The sequence below is a fragment of the Acanthopagrus latus genome, chromosome 1, assembly GCF_904848185.1.
Source record: "Acanthopagrus latus isolate v.2019 chromosome 1, fAcaLat1.1, whole genome shotgun sequence".
NCBI classification, from domain to species: Eukaryota; Metazoa; Chordata; class Actinopteri; order Spariformes; family Sparidae; genus Acanthopagrus; species Acanthopagrus latus.
The window spans coordinates 23,443,934-23,469,106 of record NC_051039.1 but is presented as its reverse complement, the minus strand read 5'-3'; the positions used below and the strand labels follow the sequence as shown (position 1 = coordinate 23,469,106).

Here is a 25,173-nt window from a genome sequence, read left to right as displayed (position 1 = left end):
TTTTAAAGTGAAAATGTATCTTTTTATTGGTAACATACATTAATTATCAAGGGCAGAAACTAACGAAATCAAAAAATATATATCAAACGATGATTTTTCTACAGGGGTTGGAGAAGGTACAAGTCACCATTCAAACTCAATTATTAACTGTAGCTGGATCAACTGTGACGAAATGGAAATGTACAAAACAACTAACAGAGAGTCAGCTGTTTATAATCAGACTTCACAGACTCAGCATTGCTACCAAATATGCCGACTGAGCTTAATGTTAAGCTGGCTTTAGAAGATGCTTGGATGTTTCATGGTATCATTCTGTTGGTCATGATGGACACTGCAAAAATTATGATAATTTAAACAAAAACTACATTTAAGAAAAAAAAAAAAAAAAAAAAAAAAATCGGTGTTAGCCGGTGATGAAACATGAAATTCACCGCTTAAATAAAATTCAGTGAGCACATTCACCTGACATCAAGTTGAAAGTTGCGGTACACAAAACTGTGATTAACGTTAAGTGAAAAATCAGTTCCTTTATGGATAAAATACATGAATGAATTTCTAAAATTTCCAAAATAAATATGAAAGAAATCAACTGAAACATGTTAAATCATCACTCCATGGTGCCATTGTACCCCGGGGGGAAGGGTTTGTAATTTAATTTACACAAGTTTTAAAAAAGAGGGAGGAGGAAAGAGCAGGTGGGAAGATAGAAGGGGAAAGGTTCATGAGTGTTTTTTCTCCTTTTTCCTATTTTTGTTTCTTTACATTAGATCGGGATGGCTTTAGGTAAATCTAAGTAAGAATACATTTTATTACAGTCAGACAGAACTTTGCTACTACCTTAAATATACAAGCACAAATACACAAAAATTTAAATCTTCAAAAAAAGGAACAAAAAGACAAAATAAAAACATCCACACTAAATTATTTCTCTTTTATAAACATAAAAGATAAAAACAATATATTTTAGAGGGGGGAGGGATAAAAGTCCTGTGTTGCTCCTTGGTCTGTAGCTTTTCAGTATTGGTAGAAAATAAAAAAGTAACAATTGAAATGAAGGCGTTTAATACAAATTAAAAAACATTCTAGGGAAATATATACTGTATAAAAACTCTTAAAATGTGTAGCTGTGTGTATGTGCGTGTGTGTGTGTGTGTGTTGTAAATGCTCTCTGTTTGAAAGACTGCATCCATTGTAGTCTAATCAGAGATGGCTCGGGCACTAGGGGACTCAAAATCCTTCAATCATTAGGTTTAATTGTGAGTGTATGTGAACAAATGTATCTGTCTGTGTGTGTAGTTTCCCTAGTGCCACATTTCAGCTCTCCTACTAGTGTGTGAATTTCAATGGTTTCAAAGTCTGGTTCTAAATTCTGGTCCGTCTGCATCAGCAAAGCCACAAATAAGCTCAGACTCCTTTTTCTCTCCTGGCACACTTCACACGCACACACTCACACACACATATACTCTATTAAGAAACATTACGAGTGACTCGTGCATCAACAGAGCAGACCAGAATTGAGAGCCATGTTTAGAGGATGAGTGGACAAGTGGTCCCTAAGCAACTCGCCACCATGTCGAAGTCCCGCTGCCAACATCCTCTCCACCCCAGCCCTTCCTACATGTGAACTTCAGAGTGGATCGTTCAGTATGCACAGTTCTCCCCTGGGTTTAAACCCTGCGCCTCCTCCGTCACATCTACCGCCGGTCGCTATCCAAACTGAAAGCTAGCGAGAGCAGATGGGATATTTTGAGTGTGAGATGAGGGCATGGGGAGACAGAGGTGGGACACCATGTCCGAACATGGGCAATGATGACAACTTGTAAAATGTCCTCAGGCTCAGTGATGTCATCGGAGACATACTGAGCTCCCTTGTGCCACCCGTGTGATGAATCTGGGCTCTACAGTGATGTCTGGGTCGGTGAGGAGGAGACGGACTGTTGCTGATGCACTCGTGGCTGTCAGGGTGGGGTGGGTGGGGGCTTTGAGAAGTGACAGAGGGGGTTTGTGTTGAGGTCGCGGGGCTCTGGGCTCTACTGCGACGCCTGTGAGGTTGGGTTGTCGCTCTTGCTCTCCTGGCTGGAGGGGGCCTTGTTGTTCCAGGGCGAGTTGGAGCCAAGCGCCGGAGAGTTGTTGAAGCTGTCCTCGTCATCGATTCCATTAGCTGCGTCAAACTGCGTGTTCTCCAGCCGTGTGATCAGACGCTCGTCTTCGTCGCCAAACTCGCCTCCCATCAGCGTGGGCTCTCCAACCACCATCACATCCTGCAGGGAGTAGGAATATCAGTTAGGTTGAATGTGTTTTTGATAGCTTGACATCCATTAAACTGGTAACTAATGGGTCTTAATTATTAAGAAAAAACACAAAATAACTTGAAATAAAAGGTGGAGCTTTCCTCCTAGTCAGGCGCTCCACTGACACAATGAACTCCAGCACCCAGTCAGCACTGATTAGTTCTTCTATGAGACCTGTTCACCAGTAGCTTGTCAGAGCTAAAGTTACCCTCCCTGGTAGCAGGGTGCTTGTTCTTAATTTGGTATTAGGTGCTTATCTGACTTATGTAAGAAGTGGTAATTCATGTATAATTATGTAATCAATATGGTTAATGAAATATTACCTGTGGGTTTTAACTTCTAACTTTAATTAAAAGCTATGAAGGGAATACAGGCCATTATAGCCCATGTATGTACACAGTGCTATGACACATTTGTCATCAATTACAAAAACAACTTATCTGCTGAAGATCACTTGTTGTATCCCATTATAAACCCAGCATCAATTACCACAGCATTTGTTCTGGTATAACATTATTTTATGTCACTGCGTCAGACTCTGGCTGCTACTATGACACGTAAATATCTGTTGATGAATCAGTGCAGCAGTTTCTGTGTGAATACAGAAATGTTTCTGCTGGAGGTGTAATAGCAGACTATCAACGCTAGGTAGCAGTGAAGTACTCACTGGAACTTGGCTGGACAGGGGGAAGCCGCTGCCAGGGCTTTTCTTTTTGTTGTTGTTATTGTTGTTAGTTCCTCCTCCTCCGCTGATGGTACTGCCACCTGACATCTTACGCTTCCGCCTTTTGTTTGGGGCCTGTCTCGATGGCTCAGCTGCAGAGAGGGGATGAAAGGAGAGTTATAGATTCAGTAATTGTGGCTGTTTGTGTGATGGTGTGCGCCTAAATCTGTGCATTGCGTTTGCCTACCTGGTGGTGCCACCATCCTCTGCCATTTCTGGAAAAGGCAGGTCTTGAGGCAGTCTCTGGGGCTGAGGCTGTATGTCTTGTGTCTGGACATCAGCTCCTGCATGGGCTCCAGAATCACACACAGCTGGAAGAGGGAACAAAGAGAGGCAGCAGGTTAGAGATTACACGGTGCTTCAGATCATTAGAGAGGCTCTGATTGATTGAGCACCATGATTATCAGCTGGTGTTCAGACAAATGACTCCATCGGTGAACTAAAAATTCTCTGATCGAAAAACCTAAGGGGCAGAGACAGGGGTGTGATGTTTTGCCTTGACAATTTGCAACCCATAATTGGTAGATTTAAAAAGCACTGTCTCCCTAATTTGTCTGCAAATTAGGGATTCCACCAGACCAGGAGCTCCTTACCCTCACAGCGGAGCTCAAGCGTCCTATTACGGCAACAGTAAATGGTTGCTATATACTATGGTATGGCATGGTTAGTCCAACATGTGCAGCTTTCTGTTTGTTGGCAGAACACAATATACATGTGTCACATGTATATAGTGTATCATTTTCAACGGTTATATTTATGTTGTGTAATTATCCTTTGCAATGAAACAATAATGTTCAGCTGAGTCATCATATTGCTCCATGAGTGCGGGGGTTGTTTTTCTTTGTAATTGGAGCACAAATAAAAGACAAAAATAATACAAAGTATAGTGTGGTCACTTTAAACTATTTTTTAATTTTTACTTACCAACTGTGATTTATAAATTACACACACAGCATTCAAAGATTGGTTTCATCAACCCCTATCTGTTTTGGATTAATTTCCCCCAAAAAATGAGTCATCCACTTATACTATCAGAATCTACTCTACTCTGAACTAAAACATGGCTGGACTAGTATTAAACCACCTTAAAGAAAAACAAAAACATTCAAGAGCAGTGTTGCTCTGGAGGTAAAATTTTGTATTTGTGCTCCACTCACTCGGAGGTAGTTGAGGGTGGAGTTCGACAGACCACATCTTGTTATGTTTTTGGACAGCTGGTCCAGCATCTGTGGGTCCTGGGCCTGAAACGACAACAGAGTACAGATATGAAATCTCAAATTCACACAAAGACATCTTTGTATACATCAGTGGACTACATGTAGCCAGTGGGTGCACTCACATGCATGGCCAGTATACTGCGGGGGATGAGTTCACGGTGTTGTCTGATGCTGAAGTGCCACGTCTTTATCCTCATCATGTCGTCAAACATGAACTCCAGGTACAAGCGCCCTTCTACACACACCTGTAGTTCAGAGGACTCAGGTCAGTTTACAGCAGTTGGACTCTATACAGAGATGAGTACAAGTTTCACCTCTGCAGAGAGATGTAAAGCAAACACTACATGTGTACTGTCAGGGTTGTATGCCGGGTTGATCAGATTGCTGAAGACTTTCAAACTATATAATGGCTTTCAACCAAGTTCAATGAGATTTAGATTTAGGCTTTACTCCACAGAGACCCTACAAATGGGGTGTGTATCCATCTCTTTAAAAGGAGGGAAACTTGACAGTGGGGTTGGGACGATTAATCAATTAGTTGTTCAAAAGAAAAGTAAATGCCAACTATTTTGATAATTTAGTAATCATGGCAGTCATTTTCCAAATAAAAATGTTAAATGTTATTTTTCATTTATGCAAGTAAGCAGTAGTTTTGGACTGTTGGTTGGACAAAGAAGCAATTTGAAGACGTTGCTCTATGTTCTGGGAAATTTAATAAGCATTGATGCTTTTCCCAAACTTTTTGGCATTTTGTAGACTAAACGATTAACTGTGACAATAATCTGTTGATTCAAACAACGGTTTGTTGCAGCATGAGTTAACAACCATTTACAATAAAATTAAATCATCTTTTAAAACATTTGTTGCACATAAATCATTCCAAATGTTTCCATTGTTTTACTTCTGTTTTAACTTAAATCTGAGCTTATGAGTTAATATCTATGTTGTTTTCTAACTGCGTTGATAACTGACAGAAAAAGCTGTACATATTTTAAACAAGATGTAGACCAATAAAAACTAGAGACATAAACACACACCTGTGTGAACATGGGCTTTCCATTCTGGGTGACCATGGTGCACTGATCACAGTCGAGGGAGACAAAGTTATTGTGGAAGGACTCCTTGGGGTGTTTTAGCACATAATAGAGCTCAGTTGCACCACCCTCGAATATACTCCGGAAGTACCTTGGAATCAACGTCCGGCCAATTGCTTCAGAGGAGAGAAGACAAATGTTATAGTATGCAGACCATTTGTGACTGAGGGACTTTACATTAATGGCTGACTTTGTCTCTTACTGTAGCGTTTGGGTCCATCTTCAAGACAGAAAGTAATGGTCAACATGGCATCATCTTCAAAGAATTCTGTAGTAAATGCATCCCACCACAGATTATCGCACTCCTACAGGGTGCAGAGGGGGAAAATAGGCAGTGAGCACAATTCTTGAATTGTTCTGAGAGTGTGTGTGTGTGTGTGTGTGTGTGTGTGAATGTAAGTGCCTACAAACCTCTGTCCAGTTCTGTAGCCGTTTATTAAGTTCAAATATTCTGTAGTCTGTCTGGTTGCCATATGGTGTGTGCCTCCTGGTCCATCACAGAAAGCCAGAAGGAGGATAGAAAAGCAGGACAGGATGTAGAGAACAGTCAGCTTGTGGTATTATGAATGATATATGTCAAGAAAATAATCCTGATCTCAGCAACGTTAAACCTCTCACTGTGTTCACACTTATAGAGCTGTTTCACATTCTAATTTAGTCTCTTGTCACAGACTTAATGCAAAATCTCTATTAGGAGTGAGATAAGAGCACAACTTCCCACCACCTTATCTTCACTCGTGTTATTAGTGCCTTTCACACCAGCTAGAGATAATGGGAAATAATGCAGCCTTACCCTATTCCAGGCTCCAGGTATGTGGGAGGATACATTGGGGTGGGACTGGAGAAACAAAAGAAAGAGAAATTATTACATTCAGCTATACTGCTAATATGCCTTTACAACCCTGGGACACAAGCCAAACATGGCACAAATTGGATGATACAAGGAGACAGTAAATAACAACACTTCTCAGACACACACACGCAAGGCACACAGACATACCGCAACCAAAGCTGATTTGCTTACTTGCTGCAAGAAGGCAAGATGTGAAGCACAAGGCACAGTACTGCAGAGGTATACCCATTAACTTTACTGGTCCACATAAGTCAAGTCAAATCAATGGTAGCATTAACACCAGTCACACACATAGCCCCTCCAGTATTTTCACTTAAGTGTGTGGTGTTAATGGTGAGAGAAAAAAAGTCTAAATTCTCTGATACGATTTTTGGTTCCGTTCCTTCCCTATGACAGTAAACTGAGCATCTTTAGGTTGTGGACAAAACAAGACATTTAAGGTCTTCTTCTTGGGCTTTGGGAAACACAGATCAACATTTTTATCATACATTTTATGGATGAGAAAAGTGACGAAGATAATCGATGGTTGAAGCCCTAATGTTGAAACGTTCATATTCAGCACCTGATTACGGCATATGACATTATCCTGACACAGTAATGTACAAGTGTCCAATCAGTGCACCTGACAGGACAAACAGTGCTACCTGGAGTCTTCCTAGATTTAACCTTTAAGGTTAAAACTGGAAAAATGGGCAGCTGTCCTGGGAACAAATCTTAAACTATCAGCGCAAACCAGTTCCTCAGTCAATTTAAAAAAGAAATCTTGTAGTAACTGTTCATGGTGTTTCAATCCGTGTGCATTTCAAATTCACAATACAGGCTGCCAAATTGAATCAATCTCCAATAGGTTTTACAGACTAACATCTCATTGCAGAAATGACACTGATGATATTTAGGCTGGATTTACACAGCTATATAAATATGGTATCCATTAATACAAACACCTGTCGAAGACATTCAAGGGCATGACTGAACTCCTCACCCACAACACACACAAAAAAAAACAGACATAAACTCACCCCACGTCTCTGTCCAGCATGGTGCCGGGATGGAAAGGGGGGAAAGTGCTACCGTTGGGGGGCTCCTTGGGGGAGTACAGTTTGAACGACTTGGAGGAACAGCCTGGAAGAGAGGCGAGGAAAAGATAAGAAAAACCATAAATGATGCGCTCAATTTTCACATTATATGTTCAAGGGTTACTGAACATGTTAGATTTTAGGGGTTCTAGATAAGAGCAAAAGAAAATCTAAAACAATGTGACAGCTAAACCCAACTACACATGACTCATGCTTCAAAGTTGGTAATAAATGCTGCATTTATTTAGCCACAAATGTAACGATTCACACGATAAACCTTTCAGCATGTAAATACCTAAATTATATGACACAACTAGAGCTGCACAATGAATCAAGATAAAAACAAACTGTATCAAGATGTAGGTAAAATGTGATGATCTGAATAATAATGGGTTAGGGTTAGTTAGTATTGTAGTGCTGCAGAGATGCCCTGGTCTATCAATCATGATCTCTAGAAAACATGTCTCTTTGGTACAGACCCCAACAAATGCCAAATCATCATGATTTCATTTTTATTTTTTGAAAAATGAAATGTTAGCAAAAATTATCATTTCCACTAACCCTAAAATACATTGCAATGCCTGTCGGAATAATCGCAATATACTCCAAAACCTTGTGGATTAACAATGTGCAAAAATTATTTTTGACAGCAATTGCCATTTTAATGAGTCATGATTTTAGTGGGAATGGTAATTTTTGAAAAAAAAAACTGAAAAATGACGATGGTGTGATTTTTGCTGGGATCTGCACAAAACAAACATGTTCTTCTGAAGAACATGATTTGTGTGCTAGGGACAGCTCTGTAGCACCACAATGCTTCATTTTTAATGGTATGTTGTGACACTTCTTGCTTTTCTCAAGAAACTGCAGCTCTTGCACTTTGGACTGCACTTAGCCATACTCTAATTTTGCTATTATTTTGATCAACTGTTCTGCCCAAAATTTAAGTTATATCTAATGTTATTTTTTTCACTTTGTTTTTTACAAAGAATGACTGTATCACGTGAAGGTGAGGGCACATGCAGCCTGAACTAACCAGTATGTCCCAGTTTCAGTTGGCTGCACTCATTCTCTGGTCATCCCCAATACACCAATCATGTTTCATAAAGACCCAAAACAACAACATGATGAGGAGGGAGCATCCTGTAAACAATGCTGCTACTGCTACACTGCTGCCCTCCATCTACAAATGCCAAACAGAAACAGATGGAACGATACTGACTCAATTCACACCCCCATACAATGTTGTTTTAAAAAAAAAAAAACACACACACACAAAAATAGATGAGTCCCCACTTCACACACACAGCTCCAACCCTTGTTCTACTCTAATTGCCCAGCTCTCCAATAAAGGCCATCCAGGCGTGGCGGCCTCTAGGTCACGACCTCTGGCGTCACCATGGTAAAGCCCCGCCTCATTAATGTCTCTCTGTCTTGTCTCTGCATATTAAACCAATCTCTGACACTGTGTGTGTGTGAGAGAGAGAAAGATATACACATACACACATACATACATACACACACACACACACACACACACACACACACACACATACACACACACACACACACACACACACACATCTAGAGACACGGACATGACTTAAGATTTAATTGCATTAATAGGATGTTCTTCAGCAGGGGAAACTGTGATTTGACAAAAAAAACAAAGATGTGAAAAGTAATATTCTTGTATATGGTATGACAAATATATGTATATGACAAATATAATGTATATTTGCCTCTCAGCAGTGAGAAGGTTAAAAAGCAGAAATTTTAGTATTACAGACTATATGTATTTTGATCAAGGGACATTATATCATTATAAACACTCACATATCAACAGTTACATAACAGAGAGATGGACAGACAGCCAAGCTGAACAGTGACATTTGGAGATATGCTGATACAAACTAGATTAGTAAGTCAGTCATCTATGTTCATATCCCTTTCAAATCAAACTCAACTTATCTTTAAGGAGATGAGTTACATCCCTACAACTTTAAATTCGACTGGGAGATTACTGTTATTATGGCCAATAGTAGTTATAGAGTCAATTATAGAAAAGTTTTCCATAAAGAGAAACACAGTTTCCTCAATACAAGACCTACATCTGAGGCCACAGAGCCTCCATCCATTTGAAACCCCGCCTTCACTTTGTGTAAAAACAAGTTGTTTACTGTGTGAGGCAGCACTGCTATGCTATAGGCTGGACGCACCACCAGAGGAAAAACAAATGGGATTGATAAATAAATAAATAAATAATCGATGGTTATGTGTCCATTAGTTGTTGAGAGCTCCATTAGCTCCTCTCCTCTCCTGTTAGCGGTTAATGACAGGCAGTCACAATCACATCAGCTGGACTCCACTTCCTCCACTGGGAATCGTGTTCCTCTCTCTTACAAGTAGACACAGTAACGTTATACTATGCATACGTACACACACTATACGTGCATACAATTGTAATCGTCCTGGAGTGGGTGTTGGTAAGCGGATTTTCACTACAAATCAAAACACAAATGTTGAGATTACACCCTGAACACTTCATTTCACCTGCACCCCAGACACAGAAATCAATTCAGCATGAAGTTTCCTCGACACACGAATAACCTGTAGTGGTTTTGGACTCCTGCCACCATGATTGCTCTGGGGGACAAGCAGCATATCCAAACGGAATATTAGCTATAGCTAGGTTGTACTGAACGACTAACCTACAGTAGCAAACTTTTCACAAAATAAACGATTTCAATCTGTTTATTTTTAAGCCGCATTTAAAAGAAAGAACAAACATCTTGCTCAGCTTATGTGTGGCTCATAACTTTACCGGTCAAAGCACAAATGACATGGAGTTGTCTGGTTACAAAGGCAATTAGAAAGGCAGCAAGCGCATAATGCTAACACTTAGCTGTTAGCTAGGCTAAAATACGAAACACAGGTGATTCCGGGACGCGAGTAAACTTCGCTACGTAATACCAACACGCATTCATTACAACCAGCCTGGCAGCGAGGCAAACACAGACTGAGCACGACCAGAAACCTCGACATTTTCAACCACCAAAACGTCCACTGTAAATAACACTGCCTTGTAGGCCTGCAGGGCAAGCTAGCGTTAGCAAGCCATAGAACAGTTGGTAACCAGTTAGCTGGTGTTAGCCGCACTGCTAACGCCTTAGCGTTAAATCCCTTTTCAGCGAGAAATCACCGAAATAAGACCAGAAATAACAACCGCGGCGGCTCGTGAACCACATTTAATCGCCACAGCAGACAGAGATTACAGTTAGTGTGTGTGTTCGGACAAAGCGACCCCTTTACCTGCAAAGAAGTCCAATCAGAAAATTGATGTTTACAGATCCGTGATGATAGACCGTGTGTACGCTCCGTGCGTAAAAACGGATAGGCCCGCTGGACGGCGGTTGGCTGGACGCGACGTACCAACACAATACGTCCCTCTGAACTGGATCAATGAAAAAAATCTCCTCAAACCGCGAGACTGGAGGGGGAAAAGGCCTAAAATTGCGGGAGTCGGTCGGTTATGTTTTGTCCCGCATGAGGCCTTGTCAGTGGGCTGAAGCCTGCTGTGGGTTTACATACGGACCCAGATGAGCCCTTTGTTCACGGGAGGACATGAACAATAGCTGTAGGCCCTCCTCCTCCTCCTCTCCCTCCGCAATGCATTTGCTCCTCTCTCCTCTGCCCAGCACCGCCAGTCGCCCTCTCCCCCCTTCTTCTCCTCCTCCCCCCACTAATGCACAACTGCACATGAAGGTTGTCTGGTAAGCATTTTTTTTTCTCTCTCTCTTCCTTCCTCCTCCCTGCATCCCATCCCTTCCTTGTAACTGACACAGATGAGAATTGGCCTAATGTAGCCAAGTGGGAGTGTTTGTGTTTGTGTGTGTGTGGAAATAAAGATCATGCTGACTGCAAAGTGGTTTTCATGTTTGCCTAATTAGTGCACATCAGCTTGCTGCAAACAACTGAAGTGAGACCGTGACAGCCAAGCGGAGCCTGCTCATATGCATTATACACAGTGTGGGTCCGTGCAGTGCTACGAGTAAACAGCTGATGCAGCAGCCTGATCAGTCAAAAGTAGATTAAGATCTCCTAAATTAACTTCCATGTAAGGATAACAGACTTGGGTTGTTTACAATTAATTGTGCCTTTGAGTTTGTACACTGAACTGTCTCCAAGGTAGACCAATAAATCTATTACCATTGGGAATCTCTCCCTCTCTTTCTCTTCGCCTCTCTCTCCACACACACACACAAACACACACTCACACACAAACACAGGAAGCACTAAGCCAAAAGGAGAATCCCATAGGCCGCTAAATCTGCTTAAATCGCCTCAAATTATAATCAGATATTCAGATCACAGCCAACGAGGACTCACCCATATGGCCGGAGTTGGGATATAAAAAGAACAAGCAGTATTAGGTCAATAGTTTTTCATATATTCATGCAGATGTATGTCATCATATTTGCGAATTTGATGTTCTTCATCCCTGAAGGTAGAAAGGTCTGAGACTCCTAACATTTTTGAAAAGTGATCCCCCATCAAGTTTTCTTTGCTCTCTAATGCTGAAGATTTTCCCCTGGCTCGTTTAATGAAGGACGCTCGCTGCGGCCACCAGCTTGAATGTGGCTGTGATTTATTCTCTGCTCATGTACACAGAGTGAAGACACAATGTTTCATAAATGATTTATTTGCAAATTAAGTCGCTCTTGGGAGATGCTCTTGGGAGACGCTCTGTGGGAACGGTTAACGGGATTTCTCAGAGGCTGCTGTACACCTGAATGCCGGTAATACTATATAACAATTATAACATAATTCAGCATTATTAAGGATCAAATAGAACAGAGAAGGAGGCACAAGTGTAAAGAATGTGGCCTACAAATACAGGGTGCATACATGTGAGTAAGTCTTATTCTGAGCCATGATCGTGTGGAGGATCATGACCTAGAACAACTTTTTAAAAATGTGCTTTGTACACGAAGAGTGCACAGATTAATTTGAGTTAGTATAAACAGTGAATCTCCAGGGTGCATTTCACAGATCAACTCCACAAACTGAGTTTGGATATTGTGAGCATGATATATGCTTTTCATTTGCTTTATTGCACAAGTGCACATAAAACTGGCTCTGTGCAACTTTTGTGTTGTGTTGGAAGCCAGTTGATAGTTTATGTTCGGGGATTCCATTTCTAAACTAACGCTCGCTACTGTTGCTCTCTGTCTTACAAAACGCGCTGAGACGAGAAAAAGTCACAACCTTTGGACTGTCTTGGGAAAATCCCAAGTGAGTCCTTGTCAATAAAATCCAGTCCAGCAGCATTAAACAACTTAAACATGTCGTCCAAATAGGCAACCAAGAGAGATCTCAAGTTTCATGTCATGCTACTATCCGCTCACATGTGGCCAATAACAAGGTGATTGATACATCTTCTTTATATCTTATTTTGTGTGATGTTTTTATCTATTCTTTTGTTATTTGTTGTTTATAAATGTGCGCTACGAATAAACTTGCCTTGCCGTAAATTGCTACTGATTTTAACATAGAGGCCCTTTAAAGAAAATAAAAAAGAAAGAATTCTAGCTTCCTTTATAAAAAATATTTTTTATGATAATGGGGCAAAGATATTATCAAAATTATGACCAAAATTATCTTTCTTTGGTAAATTCATTAAATAAAAAGGGCAATTCACTGACTCTTTTTTTGTCATTATGTAGCCTTATTGGATGGAACAGCTGAAGATATTGGACAGGAAATGGGAGAGGGAGAAAGGAGACATCATGCAGCAAAGCCTCACAGGCTGGAGTTGAACCTGGGCTGCTACGGTAAGGACACATGTCACTTCTGTGTCTGCCAAAGATGGATGACATAATGCCCTCTTTTCTTTACTTTTGGGCCTTGAGATAGAGCTATTTCATTCATCATCTTCAATATTCTGACATTTTGGACACAGTGAAGCCGGGTAAAATGATTTTCTTATCTTATTCTCCAGACTGTGTCTGTTAACGGTACTTTCCTGCTTTCTCAAACTTTATTCTGACATTTTTGTAGACCTTCTCTGTGTGGAGCTGCAGTCTTAGAAGGTGTCTCCCTTACGTTAGCAAAAACAAAGAGAGCAAACTCTTCGCATACTCCCGTGTTTGGAGAGTGCAGTGAAGTGCACAGTCTCCCAGAGGCAGACATGTTGAGAGGATAAGCTGCTCGGAGGCATGTCTCTCACCCGACCAGCGACAAAGATGCCTGGGCTGAGTTTATGTATATTGGTCCGAGCATGGTAAGCTTGTGACACGAGCACTTTGCAGCTCACGCGGCTCCTGTCGGTCCTTTGGCAGCATCTTTGTGTGTCTAGTACCAGGGGGAGGTGTAGTCAGTAGTAGCTTAGAGTGTCTGTTGTGGGTGACTTATGTGGATTTGCCTATCTTACATTCGCTGGCCCCTGTAGCCATGGCAACACGAGCAGTCAATGCTGTCACAACCGGAGCGAGGCAAAGAATCATCCATGGAAATGGACACACGAGGGTTAATCCTGTGTGTGTGTGTGTGTGTGTGTGTGTGTGTGTGTGTGTCTCCAAAGCTCGCCCATTGAAATGGTACATGACGGGGTTAATCCCCACTGAATGTGTGTGTTTGTGTGTGTGTGTGGTGATGGAGAAGAGGTGGGGGTGGGAGGTGTGTCAGGATAAGGCTTGAAGGGCTTACACACACCGTCTCTTTCGCTCTCAGGCATAGGGCAGGCCTTATCTTCAACCAGCACCCCAACCAGCGAGTCTCTCTCTCTCTCTCACACACACACACACACACACACAGCTGCCCTAACCTTCACTTCACCAGCTATAGCCTCATTTCCCGACTTGCAGTCACACATTCACACCTAAAGCCATAAATCCATGTACAATAAGTGATTAAAGCTGGAGCGCGAGGTGGCTGAATAAACTCCCTAAAGTGCATGGTGTGATGTTTTTCACTAAGCTTACATTTAAACCTACAAGTGCAACTTGTTTAATTCACCAGCATCAAAGTCCCCCCAAAAAATAAGGGAAGCAGACTTGTAGGGCATTTTTCTTAACACCTACAATAAGAAAAACATCTTTCACAGCTTTTTAGATGAGTTTGACCTCAAAGGGGTTTTGTCGCTGAATCAGCTGTGAGAAAAACAACAAGGAAAAAGTCAGTAAGAGACTTACCACCTTCAGTTTCAAGCTGTTCTGTCATCGCCATTTTGTCACCCACAGATGCACTTTCACAGCTCCATACTGATCTAACTCACAGACCCGGTCTCTGTTTTCATGCCTCACCCTCTCTCTGATATCTCCCATGTCCAGACTGTCAGGCTCAGGGGCACGAGGAGGGGGGAGAAGGATGCCTACGGTATGTGTATGCGTGTGCTATGAGAGTGTGCGCGCCTGCCAGTGTGTGTGTGTGTGTGTGTGTGTGTGCTCTCACGCATGTCTCGCCTTGTGTATGCGCAAATGTGTGCAGCCTGCCACTTCCACTCACTAGTCAACAGGAAACTGAGCGGCGCACACATCTGCCAGAGTTCTGATAACAACCGTCCCAGTCGGCCCCCCTTCAACACAGTCTCAAACACTGATCTGGGGACAGTCTTGTGTCAGTATGAGTGCAGAGACAGCCCCGACTAAACTGATCCTACAGATTAAAGATGAGAGATAACCTTTAATGAGAGTCACATCAGTTAATTGTTGTTTTTTCCCATTTTGTTCCCCTAACAGGAATAAAAACATGGCCACTCCTGTTTTCATGGATTGCATTCACAAGGATTTTTCTGCAGGGGGTCATGCTAAAACTACTGTTTCATGGGATTTTACCACTCCATAGTAAGAAAGTCAAACATACTGTACAATGGCACTGTCAAGAGGTGGCTAGTGGGGCCATGGCCACCCTCATACATTCACTGCCCCCCAACCTCACCTCAGGGGAGGGGAGGTTGTCCCATGTTAACAGCAAAGGTGCCCTCTTGGTTGCCCCAGTGGTAAAAAAAATAAATAAAAAAAATAAAAAATAACATGACAGAGCATCCTCTAGGTTTCCCTTCAAGTGGATAAAATGCCTGTAGAGCCCCCTGGGGTATAAATGTATCACAACTTTCTGCGTACTTGTGCCCCACCGCATCTAACTGGTATTATTTTTATTCTTTTCACCCCCACCTCTCTTCTGAGTCGGTACTGAGTTGGCCAATATACTGATATTGGCCTATCACAGATATATTGTTATTAGCATATATGTTGTCTGATGTGCACACTTTTTGTAGAGATTACAAAGCAGAAGAAGATCCTTGAGCTCATTTGTTATTATTAAAATCACAGATCCGTTTACTGTGAAATTATTACAATAAAGGTAAACACAATTGATAACTGCACAACCTAAATTTGAGTATATCATCATATGAATATATTGATATCATAACTCGTTACTCACAAACATTATGAGCCCCCAAATTGGAGTCGGTGGGCTTTAATATCTACCTGATATGTTTCTGAGTATGCATAATGTGCTTCTATTTAATTAAATCGATGGATGTCTATTTTTCATAATAGCTATCCTGAAAGAAAATAACAAATGCATAACCAGCCAGCTGCTTGTGAATATCCATCAGTGTGTTGGACTGTCGTACCATGATTTTCACAGGTCAGCCCTATGACAGATTTCTGGGGGCCCGACTGATACATCAATAACACAGATTGCCCCATTTCTTTCTCTTGAAGCTGAATGTCTCTGGAGCTGTTTTCAATGGTCGCTGTCACTGCCAGTTTGGACACTTTTGGCAGTTGGGCTCTCTCCTCTCTTAGTGGATCAGAGGGAGGAACAGAGATCTATCTGTCTGATTCAGCTCTGATAAAAGATCCAAAGGACATGCTGTCACTTTTTAGAGGATTGAGCGCTAACAGAGAACATTGGCCAACTTTAGACAAAGAGTCTGAGTCAGAATCACCCACACTTTTCTGCAGCAGTACTTTACTTGAGTACTTCCATTTTGTACTTTCTAGTACTTGGTTGGCAGTTAACATTTCTAGATATTTCAGATGTTTTTAACAAAATCTCATGACGTCTCCGGTGCTGTTTGTGGAGACAAACACAGGCATTTTAAACCAAGTGGGTTCTGTGCTTAAATCTAACCAGACCATAAGCACAGTGTTGTTATAAGATGAAAGTGAAATTTTACCTAAACACTGATCATTGGGTTGCACGCCACTCACTGTGTTTTTAAACAGGAACATACTCGAATAATGACTCAAATATGACTGGAATATGATGAACTATTACTAGTAATAAATATAACACTCCAGCATTATAAAAAGTAATTCACCTTATCTTATCCTTGGCCAGCTTTAACAAAAATTAATGGTATTGTGGCTAATATGATGATATTGCTGAAATACTGTATGTCACCTTACAAAGTCAAACTGCAGTAACCACGTAAATTAGATCAAAATGTTTAAGATTTGATGTGACTTGTTGACATTTGTTGTATCATATAAAACCATGCGTTAACATCATTAAGAGTGGAAGGAAGAGAGACCATCCAGTTGAAGCTAGCTAGTGACATGGGGAGGCTAGCTGGTAAAGCTAAATTCTTCTTGTTCTTCTTCATCTTGACTGAACTAGTTGTTTCCTTTGTACATTATAGTTTGAAGTTTTAATGAACATTTAGTCAGTTATCTCACATAAAAAGGCTAAGGAAGTAGCTAAATCCAGCGACGGAGAGTGAAAAAACAACTACAACAAAACAACTTGCCTAGCTTAGCCAAACAGGAGACTAGCATGTCAATGTTGTTATGTCAATGTTTTTTTGTTGTTGTTAGGGAATTACTCTTAAAGGTATTACATTAAATGAAGGCATTAAAACATTAAGCCTTTCATTTCTCAACTTAACTTTTTAGCTAGTTAACCCTTTGCTGTCTGGTTTTGTTGGGTCAGTAGGCTATATCAAGAAAATGTAAATTTGTCTACCATCAGAGATTTTCGCCTCATTAAAACGTTTGCCCTCCATGCTAGAGCTGAGCAAAAATATAGTTTTCAAAATAGTTCTGACAGTGTGCTCACATACCATAGATTATTAATCTGTGACTCTGAGGTTAACTCGAAGATTAATAATGTAAGTGTATTCTGGACTGATATCTCCACAATCATGCCACATATTCTGCATCATCCATTAATAATGAAGTCTCAAACATTAGCTATTAATATTTACAGCTGTAATACAGTTCCTTTACTAAACATGGCACATAATATATATTTTTGGGAACATCTCTCTGAATTACCCCAAAATAATCATATGTGCAACTCACTCAATCTAAAATCTCCCAAACTCTCTTTCTGTTGATGTGCATTAACCTTTACAGGAATTTAAATGAAACATTTGGAATTGGCCAAGATAACAGAAACCCAATACCTCACTTCTACACAGAGAGAACCAGCCGGTCATATAATATAGACTTCATGTCTACAGGTAACCACAGTCGCCAGCTTTGATTATCATAACAAACACTGTTATCCCAGCTTGTTTGACTTTTTAATTGCTTTATTGCTGTTGTGAAAACTGCCATTATAATTAAACATTGTGGATTACATTTTTCTTAGTTGATTTCGCTAAAATTGTGTTATGCAACAATAGATGCGTAGCACGAAAGAGGATTTTCTTTGCATCCCAACCCTAACCCACCTTTTAATATATAACAAAATGACTCATAGGTACAATGGTTTTGCATAATGAGTACTTCTACTTTTTGTACATGCACACTTTTACAACGTTAATTGAAGAAATTGTACTTGTATTGAAGTGTTTTGACATTGTTGTATCGCTACTTATACTTGGAGGATCAGAAGACTTCCGAATTAAAGTGCAAAGTCACATAAAATAATAACAATTGAAGCTGTTAATGATTTACAAATGACTTACAAATGATTTGTGAGTAAAACTGTGCACGAATTATGCTGCTGTTGCTCCATTTGATCTCCAGGCAGGACTTCACCATGAGAAAAAGATTCCCAACCTACAATCAGACGCTGTCCTTTGATAGCAGCGCCCTCTTGTGGCTGCAGTGAGCCGGTGTGTTTGTTTTCATGCTGCCCTACAGTATTTTCTCACTCGCTGGGTGAATTCCCTGCTCAGGATTTTCTCTGGCAGACGAACACAGACAAGCTGCAACAAGGGAACTTCAGTGGCCAGCTCGTCACATGTCCGCTCAGGCCAATGGGTGCAAGGATTAAATGAATACAAAAAAGAGGCTCTGTTGTGCACAATGTTGCCATTAATATATGTATAGTCTGTTTCCTAAAAAAAGTGTTCCCAAAATAAATGACAAGTACACGTTATGGCAACTTAATGATCAGCGTTATTAGCCATCATCCTCAGCTTTTTATCCCCTCACTGTGACATTTTGCAGGTGGCCTCGCCTTTAAAGGTGTGTGTGTTAGTGTCAGATGTGTATGTGTGTGTGTGTGTGTGTGTGTGTGTTTGCGTGTGTGTTTGTGTGTGTGTGTGTGTGTGTGTGTGAGCAGCAGCGGCGGCTGGTGTCAGCTGACAGCTGTGTGAGGGGAGATGACAGTGCCCTGATGCTGCGTTCTCTGTTCTCTGGGAGCCATTTTGTCTGTCTCTGATCTCAGAGTCAGGTCTGCCCCCCCACCCCCCCACCTCAGCCAATCACGTCACCGCTCAGCCTTGCAGAAAACATAGAAACACAGTCTGATCTCCCTCTCTCACTCTGTCACTCTGTCTCACCCTCCCTCCCTCTCCTCCTGCGCTCCTACAGTGCTCATCTCCCACTTGCCTCTCTGTTCTTGGCTCTTCTGCTCTCTGCCCCCCCCTCCCTCCGTCACCTCTCTTCTCTCCTGTTTTCTCTTTCTTGCCACCCTCCCTGCTCCTCTGGCTCTTCCTCTCTCTTAATCTGCTCACTCCCTCTCTCTTCCCCTCCGTCACACCCTCCTCCTCCTCCTCCTCCTCCTCCTCCTCCTCCTCCTCCTCTTCAGGCTCTCTTGTTGTGCAACCCGTTTCTAAACAGCTCAGCCTTTGTGCGTTTTTGTCTGTTGCCATTTCAGCCAGGCTGCAGTCTTTACTCATTTTCCTCCAATCAGGGACACCATGTGACTCTCTGCATGAGAGGGCATAGTCCCTTCCCCCTTCTCTCCTCACTCTCTCTTTTCTGTCTTTCTCTCTCCCTCCTCACCCCCACCTCTCCCCTCCCCTCATCCAGCCAGCCAGCCAGCCAGGCAACATACGCTAGTAATCAGGAGAGTCAAAGAGAAAGAGGGAGCAAGGGGAGGGGGAGATGATAGTATACACACAGTGCATATAGAGAAACGGTGTGAGATTTGGGGGGGGGGGGGTGTAGAGGTGAAGGAGCAGAAGCAGGAGGGTGAGGGAGGAGGGGGTGTGATGTAAGGTCCGGGTAGGTCAACGCGGAGAAAGCACAAAACATCTGTAGCTGCAAAGCGCACACACACTGTATTCTCGCGTCTCTTTTTTTTTTTTTTTTTTTTTTTTTTGTGGATGTACAGCACATATACACACACTCAGCTCCACTGTTTATGTCATCCACATGTCGGGGCACATGCATACGTCGACTCATACACACACACACACACAGACACACACACAATCAAACTTTGAGGCCACACAAGAAGGGGGAGGATCTCTCAGTGTTGAACACGGGTCTGGAATGTAAACAAGCGAGAAGAAGAGAAAGAGAATGGGCGACTGCAGAGAGACTTTCTAGTTTCTTTTGTTGTTTTACATTATATTATATTCTCTTTCATAGTTAGCCGGAGCAGCGTCTCCTCACCCTCTGAATCTATAACGAACGGAATAAGTGTGTAAATTAAGCAGCATCACTGGGGTCAAGTATCTCGCACGTCATGTTGCTCAGCACAAATTTAGCTTCAAGTTTCACTCGTCACACAACAGGTTTTCATTATTAACAGTGAATGACTGAATGCAATGGTTTTCCTGTTCCCACTTAAACATCACAGCACTTGTGTCTTCTTTTTAAAGGGGCACTATGCAGGTTTGGAGAAGAGTTTTAATATATACACTATTAATGAGGTAATAATACAAATATTTGTCTTTTCCATAACTGAACAAAACTCTGTTCTCAGAGGAAAATGAGGTCCCATCACACTGTTCGAAGCTGGAAAGGTGGCAGGGTCCGCCAAATATAAACAGAGTAAAACAGAATGAAATTGAGTTGTCCCTTTAAGATCGGCTTGTGTATTCAGTCATGAAAACAAAGAGAGTTTGTGAAAGGTTGAAAAAAAAAGGTCAGTCAATGAAGATCTTTCTCTTCTGATTAATGTTTCTTCCCCAAAACTACATAGTGCACCTTTAAAGTTACGCTTCTGAAAAACAGAGAAAAAGGGAGAATCCATAAAGCAGAGAGAGTCTGAGGCGAAAAGGAAAGGGGAACACCAGGGAGAACAATACGAGAGCGAAAGTGGAGAGCGCAAAAGAGTGTGGTCATAACGTCTTTTTGGAAATTTCCATGACCGCGCTGATTAAGTATGCAATCTGACCGCAAGATAGCTAAGGCCCGGTTCTAAACAAACGCACCCGTCTCTGCTGTGCAGCCTTGTTTAACGGCTGAGGTGGCAGCGTTTGCCTTCATAGCACGGGGCGCTGCGCAGAGATTGAAAACACACGCGTGCTCAGACACACGCACACACACAAAACTTAGTGTGCATGCAGTCATATGTAAAACTGGTACACCACGTTTTCTCTGTGCCATTGTGGGCTCGAGACAAACTGTCATCTGGTGTGTCTAGAGGGGTTTGTCCTTGCTGATACCAAATCCGTCTGGTTTGATCACAGTGCCAATATCTGTCTCTATTTTCCACGTTTTTAGATCCTTCAGCTCGTGACATTCCCTCAATCATTCAGCCACCTCCACGCTACAACGTGGACGATCAGGATGAGTTGGCATTGTTTCTTAATTTGGCCCTCCTAAACTTTCCGCCACCGCCGAAGAGTTTTCCAAACCACAAAAACATGGGACCAGTTAATGTTTCCATCTTTTTAATGATTAAAGTCAAGACTGGCACCAGGGTAATCTGATCCTGGATGCGTGGTTGGCTAAATTTCTCTGTCCACATCCCGGCTGTTTGAGGGCTGACCACAGCAGCCAATGTGGCCTGGTAGGCAGGAGAGGAGAGGAGGCCACGTCAGGGTGATACAGCACCCCACAGACACAGCAACTCTCACATTTACTTCCTCCTCCCCTGCTGCTGTGTATTGTATGACTGTACATTCTGAGTACATCTATCATGATTATGAATACATTCTCAGCTGGAGGATTATATTTCATGTCCTGCGCGGCCTGTGAGGAGTGCAACATAAATCGCTTAATATATTGCCTGAGGCTCAGCGGAGCAGGTTTTATTTCTAGACCTTGATTCCTCCTTTTCTTTCCTCCTCTGTCTGATTAAAGTCAATAAAATGAGAAGAATTATCTGTTTGCTGTCAGGCACTCGGCGCCCAAACACAACAATTTGGGCACTGCGGGGAGTTCCTCGGCCTTCAAAAGGCGGCGAAACAAGCGGCACGCCTCTGAATATGGCGGTCTAATATGACGGATATTACACCCTCCAGGTCGCCCGCGGTGACTCCGCTCCCAGAAGCCCGTGGATGTTACTCAACTTCAACCAATTTTATTAAAAATAGTGACAAGCAAAACTCTGACTGCGGAGTTCTTTTGTTATCATGATGTCAGTTTGGCTTTTAAAAAGGTGGGCTTGGTGGGAGACCAGGTTATCTTACTGATACCAATTTTAAAAAAAAATGTGAGAGGTCTAGACAGGACAGAAGAAGAAGTAGATGTGATAGAAAGCAGCAACAAACAACTGGCGATGCTAGTGACTGCACATCTCTGCCCCTCAGGTATGGACTCGCTGACCTCTTTCCCGTGAACTCGAGAAGAAAAAACGTCTGGCTCAAAGAGGATGGAAACTCCACAACAAGGCCATTAAACAACGCGGTAGAGTAGGTCTGCACCACGTACGGCCCCATGAAAGTGGTGATGATGCATTTTCATGTTTCATGCAAGTGACAAAAACTGAACCACAACTATGTGACTGTGTCCCCCTTACTCCTCCCGCTCTTTGTGCATCCTAAATGATCCTGTGTGAGCTGTGAAACATCAAACATTTATTAATAGCCGTTGTGTGGGAAGAGATGCAGGATCAATCATGCAGAGCCTTTGATCCGAGCCGGTGACCTTTGCCCTTTAAATGTTGCTCTCTGATCCTTCTTTCCTTTCCTGCTACTTCTGCACGACAGTCCGGTCGGTTCTGCGCAGGACTTCCTCTCCGGCTAAGCGAGTGTAACATCTGTGCCGACCTTAAAACAACTCTGTTGTTAAACTGGGCCGTCAGTCAGAAACCATCAGTGTCATCAGCGTCAGCAGAAGCAACAAGACCCACAACAAACTGGCGGAGGACGAGAATAAGAAGAAGTAGTGGAGGCATGGCAACAACTTCATGCCCAGATGTCTGCAAACATCTTTTTCTCTTCATCCCTCCGAAACTTAACAACAAACAGCACAAAGCACTTCATAATGAAGCAAACTGTACATGTTGATCCATCTCTTCTAGTACGTTCTATGCTCTCCATCCTCTCATCCATCACAGAGGGCGACCTCCCATGAGCCTTTGCAAACAGAGCCCCAGGGCCCCGGGGCACCTCTCTCCCTGCCCCAGTCACGCCACGGCAGCGGCTGCACTCTCCAACCAAAATACAACAACAACGACCAGAAAAAGTCAGCAGCTGACAACAGCAGCAGCAGCGGCGGCAGCGGCAGCGGCAGCAGCAGGGCTGTCGTTAAAGGCAAACCATCACCACGGCAGCTACTTACCGGGACACGCGCAGCCGCCCACGGACATCTTCTCACATGTCTGGTGTGAATCCGATCAGAATGATGGTGGTGGCTCTGTTATCCCTGCTCTCTTCCTCTCTCCTCTTTCTCACCAGTCACTGCTGCCGCCACTGAGGCTGCTCACATGAGCGTCTGTTATCCCCACGGTTCACACACATCCACACGCATATACACACACACACACAGACACACACACCACCAGGGAGCAAAGAGAGGGAGGGAGGGAGGGAGGGAGGAAGGGAGGGAGAGTGACGGCAAGGGAGGAAAAGAGAGAGAGAGGGGAAGAAAAGGTTAAAAAAAGAGCACACACACAAAGGATCGGATTCTCTCAGTTGTAGCTGTACACTGTGAATCACACCGTATATGTGTGTGTGTGTTAGTGTGTGTAAGTGTGAGTGTGTGTTATAGAGTGAGAAGAATTCTGTTCCTGCCTCTGCTCTGCCCTCACCCTCATCAGCCCTGCAAATTACAGCTCAGGTGGGAGGAGAGAGGGAGAAAGAGAGGAAGAGAAAGGGAGGGAACGAGAGGCTGAGTGCTCGAGAGAGAGAGAGAGAGAGAGTGTGTGTGTGTGTGTGTGTGTGTGTGTGTGTGTGTGTGTGTGTGTGTGCTAGAGCGAGTAAGGCAGAGAGAGAGAGAGCGAGAGAGTGGACTGTCAAAGTGACCTGAGAGGCAGATTTGAGAGAATAACAACCATGTGATGTGGGTCCTTTTTTTCCCCTTTAAATATGTAGAGGCTGTTTTTCACCGCTGCTGCTACAATGACACACACACATTCACACACACAACAGCACACATGCACACACGCACACATGCACACACACAAACACATACACATATAGAAGTGTGTACATGAAGGTTTAAAAGATCTTTGGAATTGTTTGTGTGCGTGTGTGTGCGTGTGTGTGTGTGCGCGCATACACACGTGCATGTGTGTGTGTGTGTGTGCTGCAGCTGAGTGGCTTGTTACCATCCAGTGAAGGTCTGCTACATGGCAGGGAGGGCAGAAGGGGGAGGAAAAAGGGAGGAGGAGAGAGGAGGGGGCGATTGACGTGCCTCCGCTCTCTCTCTCTCTGTCTGTCTCTCTCTCTCTCTCTCTCTCTTGCTCTCTGTCGTCTCCCTTTCTAGCTCATTCACTCTCTCGCTCCGTTAGTCTTTCTGTCTGCAGTATGCCACACAGTGTTGCTCTCTCGCTTCACTCATCTTCCTGTCTACTCGGCCATTTATCTCCCCTGCCCTCCCCCCCTCCTCCCTCCTCCTTCGCCGTCTCGCTCTTTCCTTATTACTCTTTCTTCCGTTCCACCTTTCCCTCCCACTGTCTCCATCGCGCTGTAATCTTTCTTCCATCCCCATGTCATTTGTCTTTCCCTGTTAGATGCACAACTTTGCATGTGTTTGTGTGTGTGTGTGTGTGTGAGAGAGAGAGAGAGAGAGAGAGAGAGAATTGTTAGGCCCAGGTTATATACAAGATGACACCTGATGTTCTTTCATTACCACTGTAGGTGATCTTGATACACCATTCAGCTGCTGTAAATACACCCTATAACTTACTGTAACACCAAATGTGTAATAATCCACAACTGAAAATAGTTCCCAACAAAGGCACCATTTACACCTGCTTGAGGCACATTTGCTAAAAGCTCCAGTGCTCAGCTGTTTAAAGAAATGACAGGGTAATTTCCAAAAGATTGCAACCAGTCGGCTCAGAGCTGAGCACCACAGCAGAGCTCCAGACTGACATTTTTCACCACAGTCCCTTCACTTTGTTATTATCATATAAAGTTTTCAGGTAAAAGCATTCAAAGTACCTTCACCTCCAACGATACTCAGATCCTTTAGTAGTCTTACTTAAGGCGACTCAAGTCAATGTTTTGATGACTTGCAACTTTACTTCAAAAAATAAATAACCTAGGACTCCAGTTGGACCTGGAAGTTTAAGACTGGTGACTTGACTTGAGAAATGACTACTCAAATGGCCTGTCTGTGTTTTTTGCTGTGGTTGCTCACCACATCCATTCAGCGGAATGGCTG

At 42.7% G+C, this 25,173-nt stretch overlaps 1 protein-coding gene and 1 long non-coding RNA gene across 5 annotated transcripts; one reads left to right on the top strand and one right to left on the bottom strand.

Moving 5' to 3' along the window:
• On the bottom strand, nt 1-23,350 carry ldb1b (LIM-domain binding 1b). Of its 4 annotated transcripts, none has more exons than XM_037092961.1 (11): nt 23,125-23,350; nt 7,199-7,301; nt 6,120-6,164; nt 5,738-5,813; nt 5,529-5,631; nt 5,270-5,442; nt 4,355-4,477; nt 4,173-4,256; nt 3,203-3,326; nt 2,959-3,107; nt 1-2,261 (listed from the first exon to the last, which is right to left on the bottom strand). In XM_037092961.1, the coding sequence occupies exons 1-11, from the start codon at nt 23,150-23,152 to the stop codon at nt 2,031-2,033; spliced, it is 1,239 nt and encodes a 412-aa protein (XP_036948856.1). In that variant the 5' UTR covers nt 23,153-23,350; the 3' UTR covers nt 1-2,030. The 4 variants fall into 4 exon arrangements, with proteins under 4 accessions (XP_036948856.1, XP_036948837.1, XP_036948847.1 ...); XM_037092942.1 differs by lacking the exon at nt 23,125-23,350 and adding an exon at nt 14,449-14,588; XM_037092952.1 differs by lacking the exon at nt 23,125-23,350 and adding an exon at nt 14,452-14,473.
• On the top strand, nt 10,962-18,598 carry LOC119016753. The gene is made up of 4 exons (XR_005074249.1): nt 10,962-11,028; nt 12,616-12,680; nt 12,982-13,089; nt 18,244-18,598. It is a non-coding gene; the product is annotated as an uncharacterized LOC119016753 (long non-coding RNA).
• Nucleotides 23,351-25,173: the final 1,823 nt, after the last annotated feature.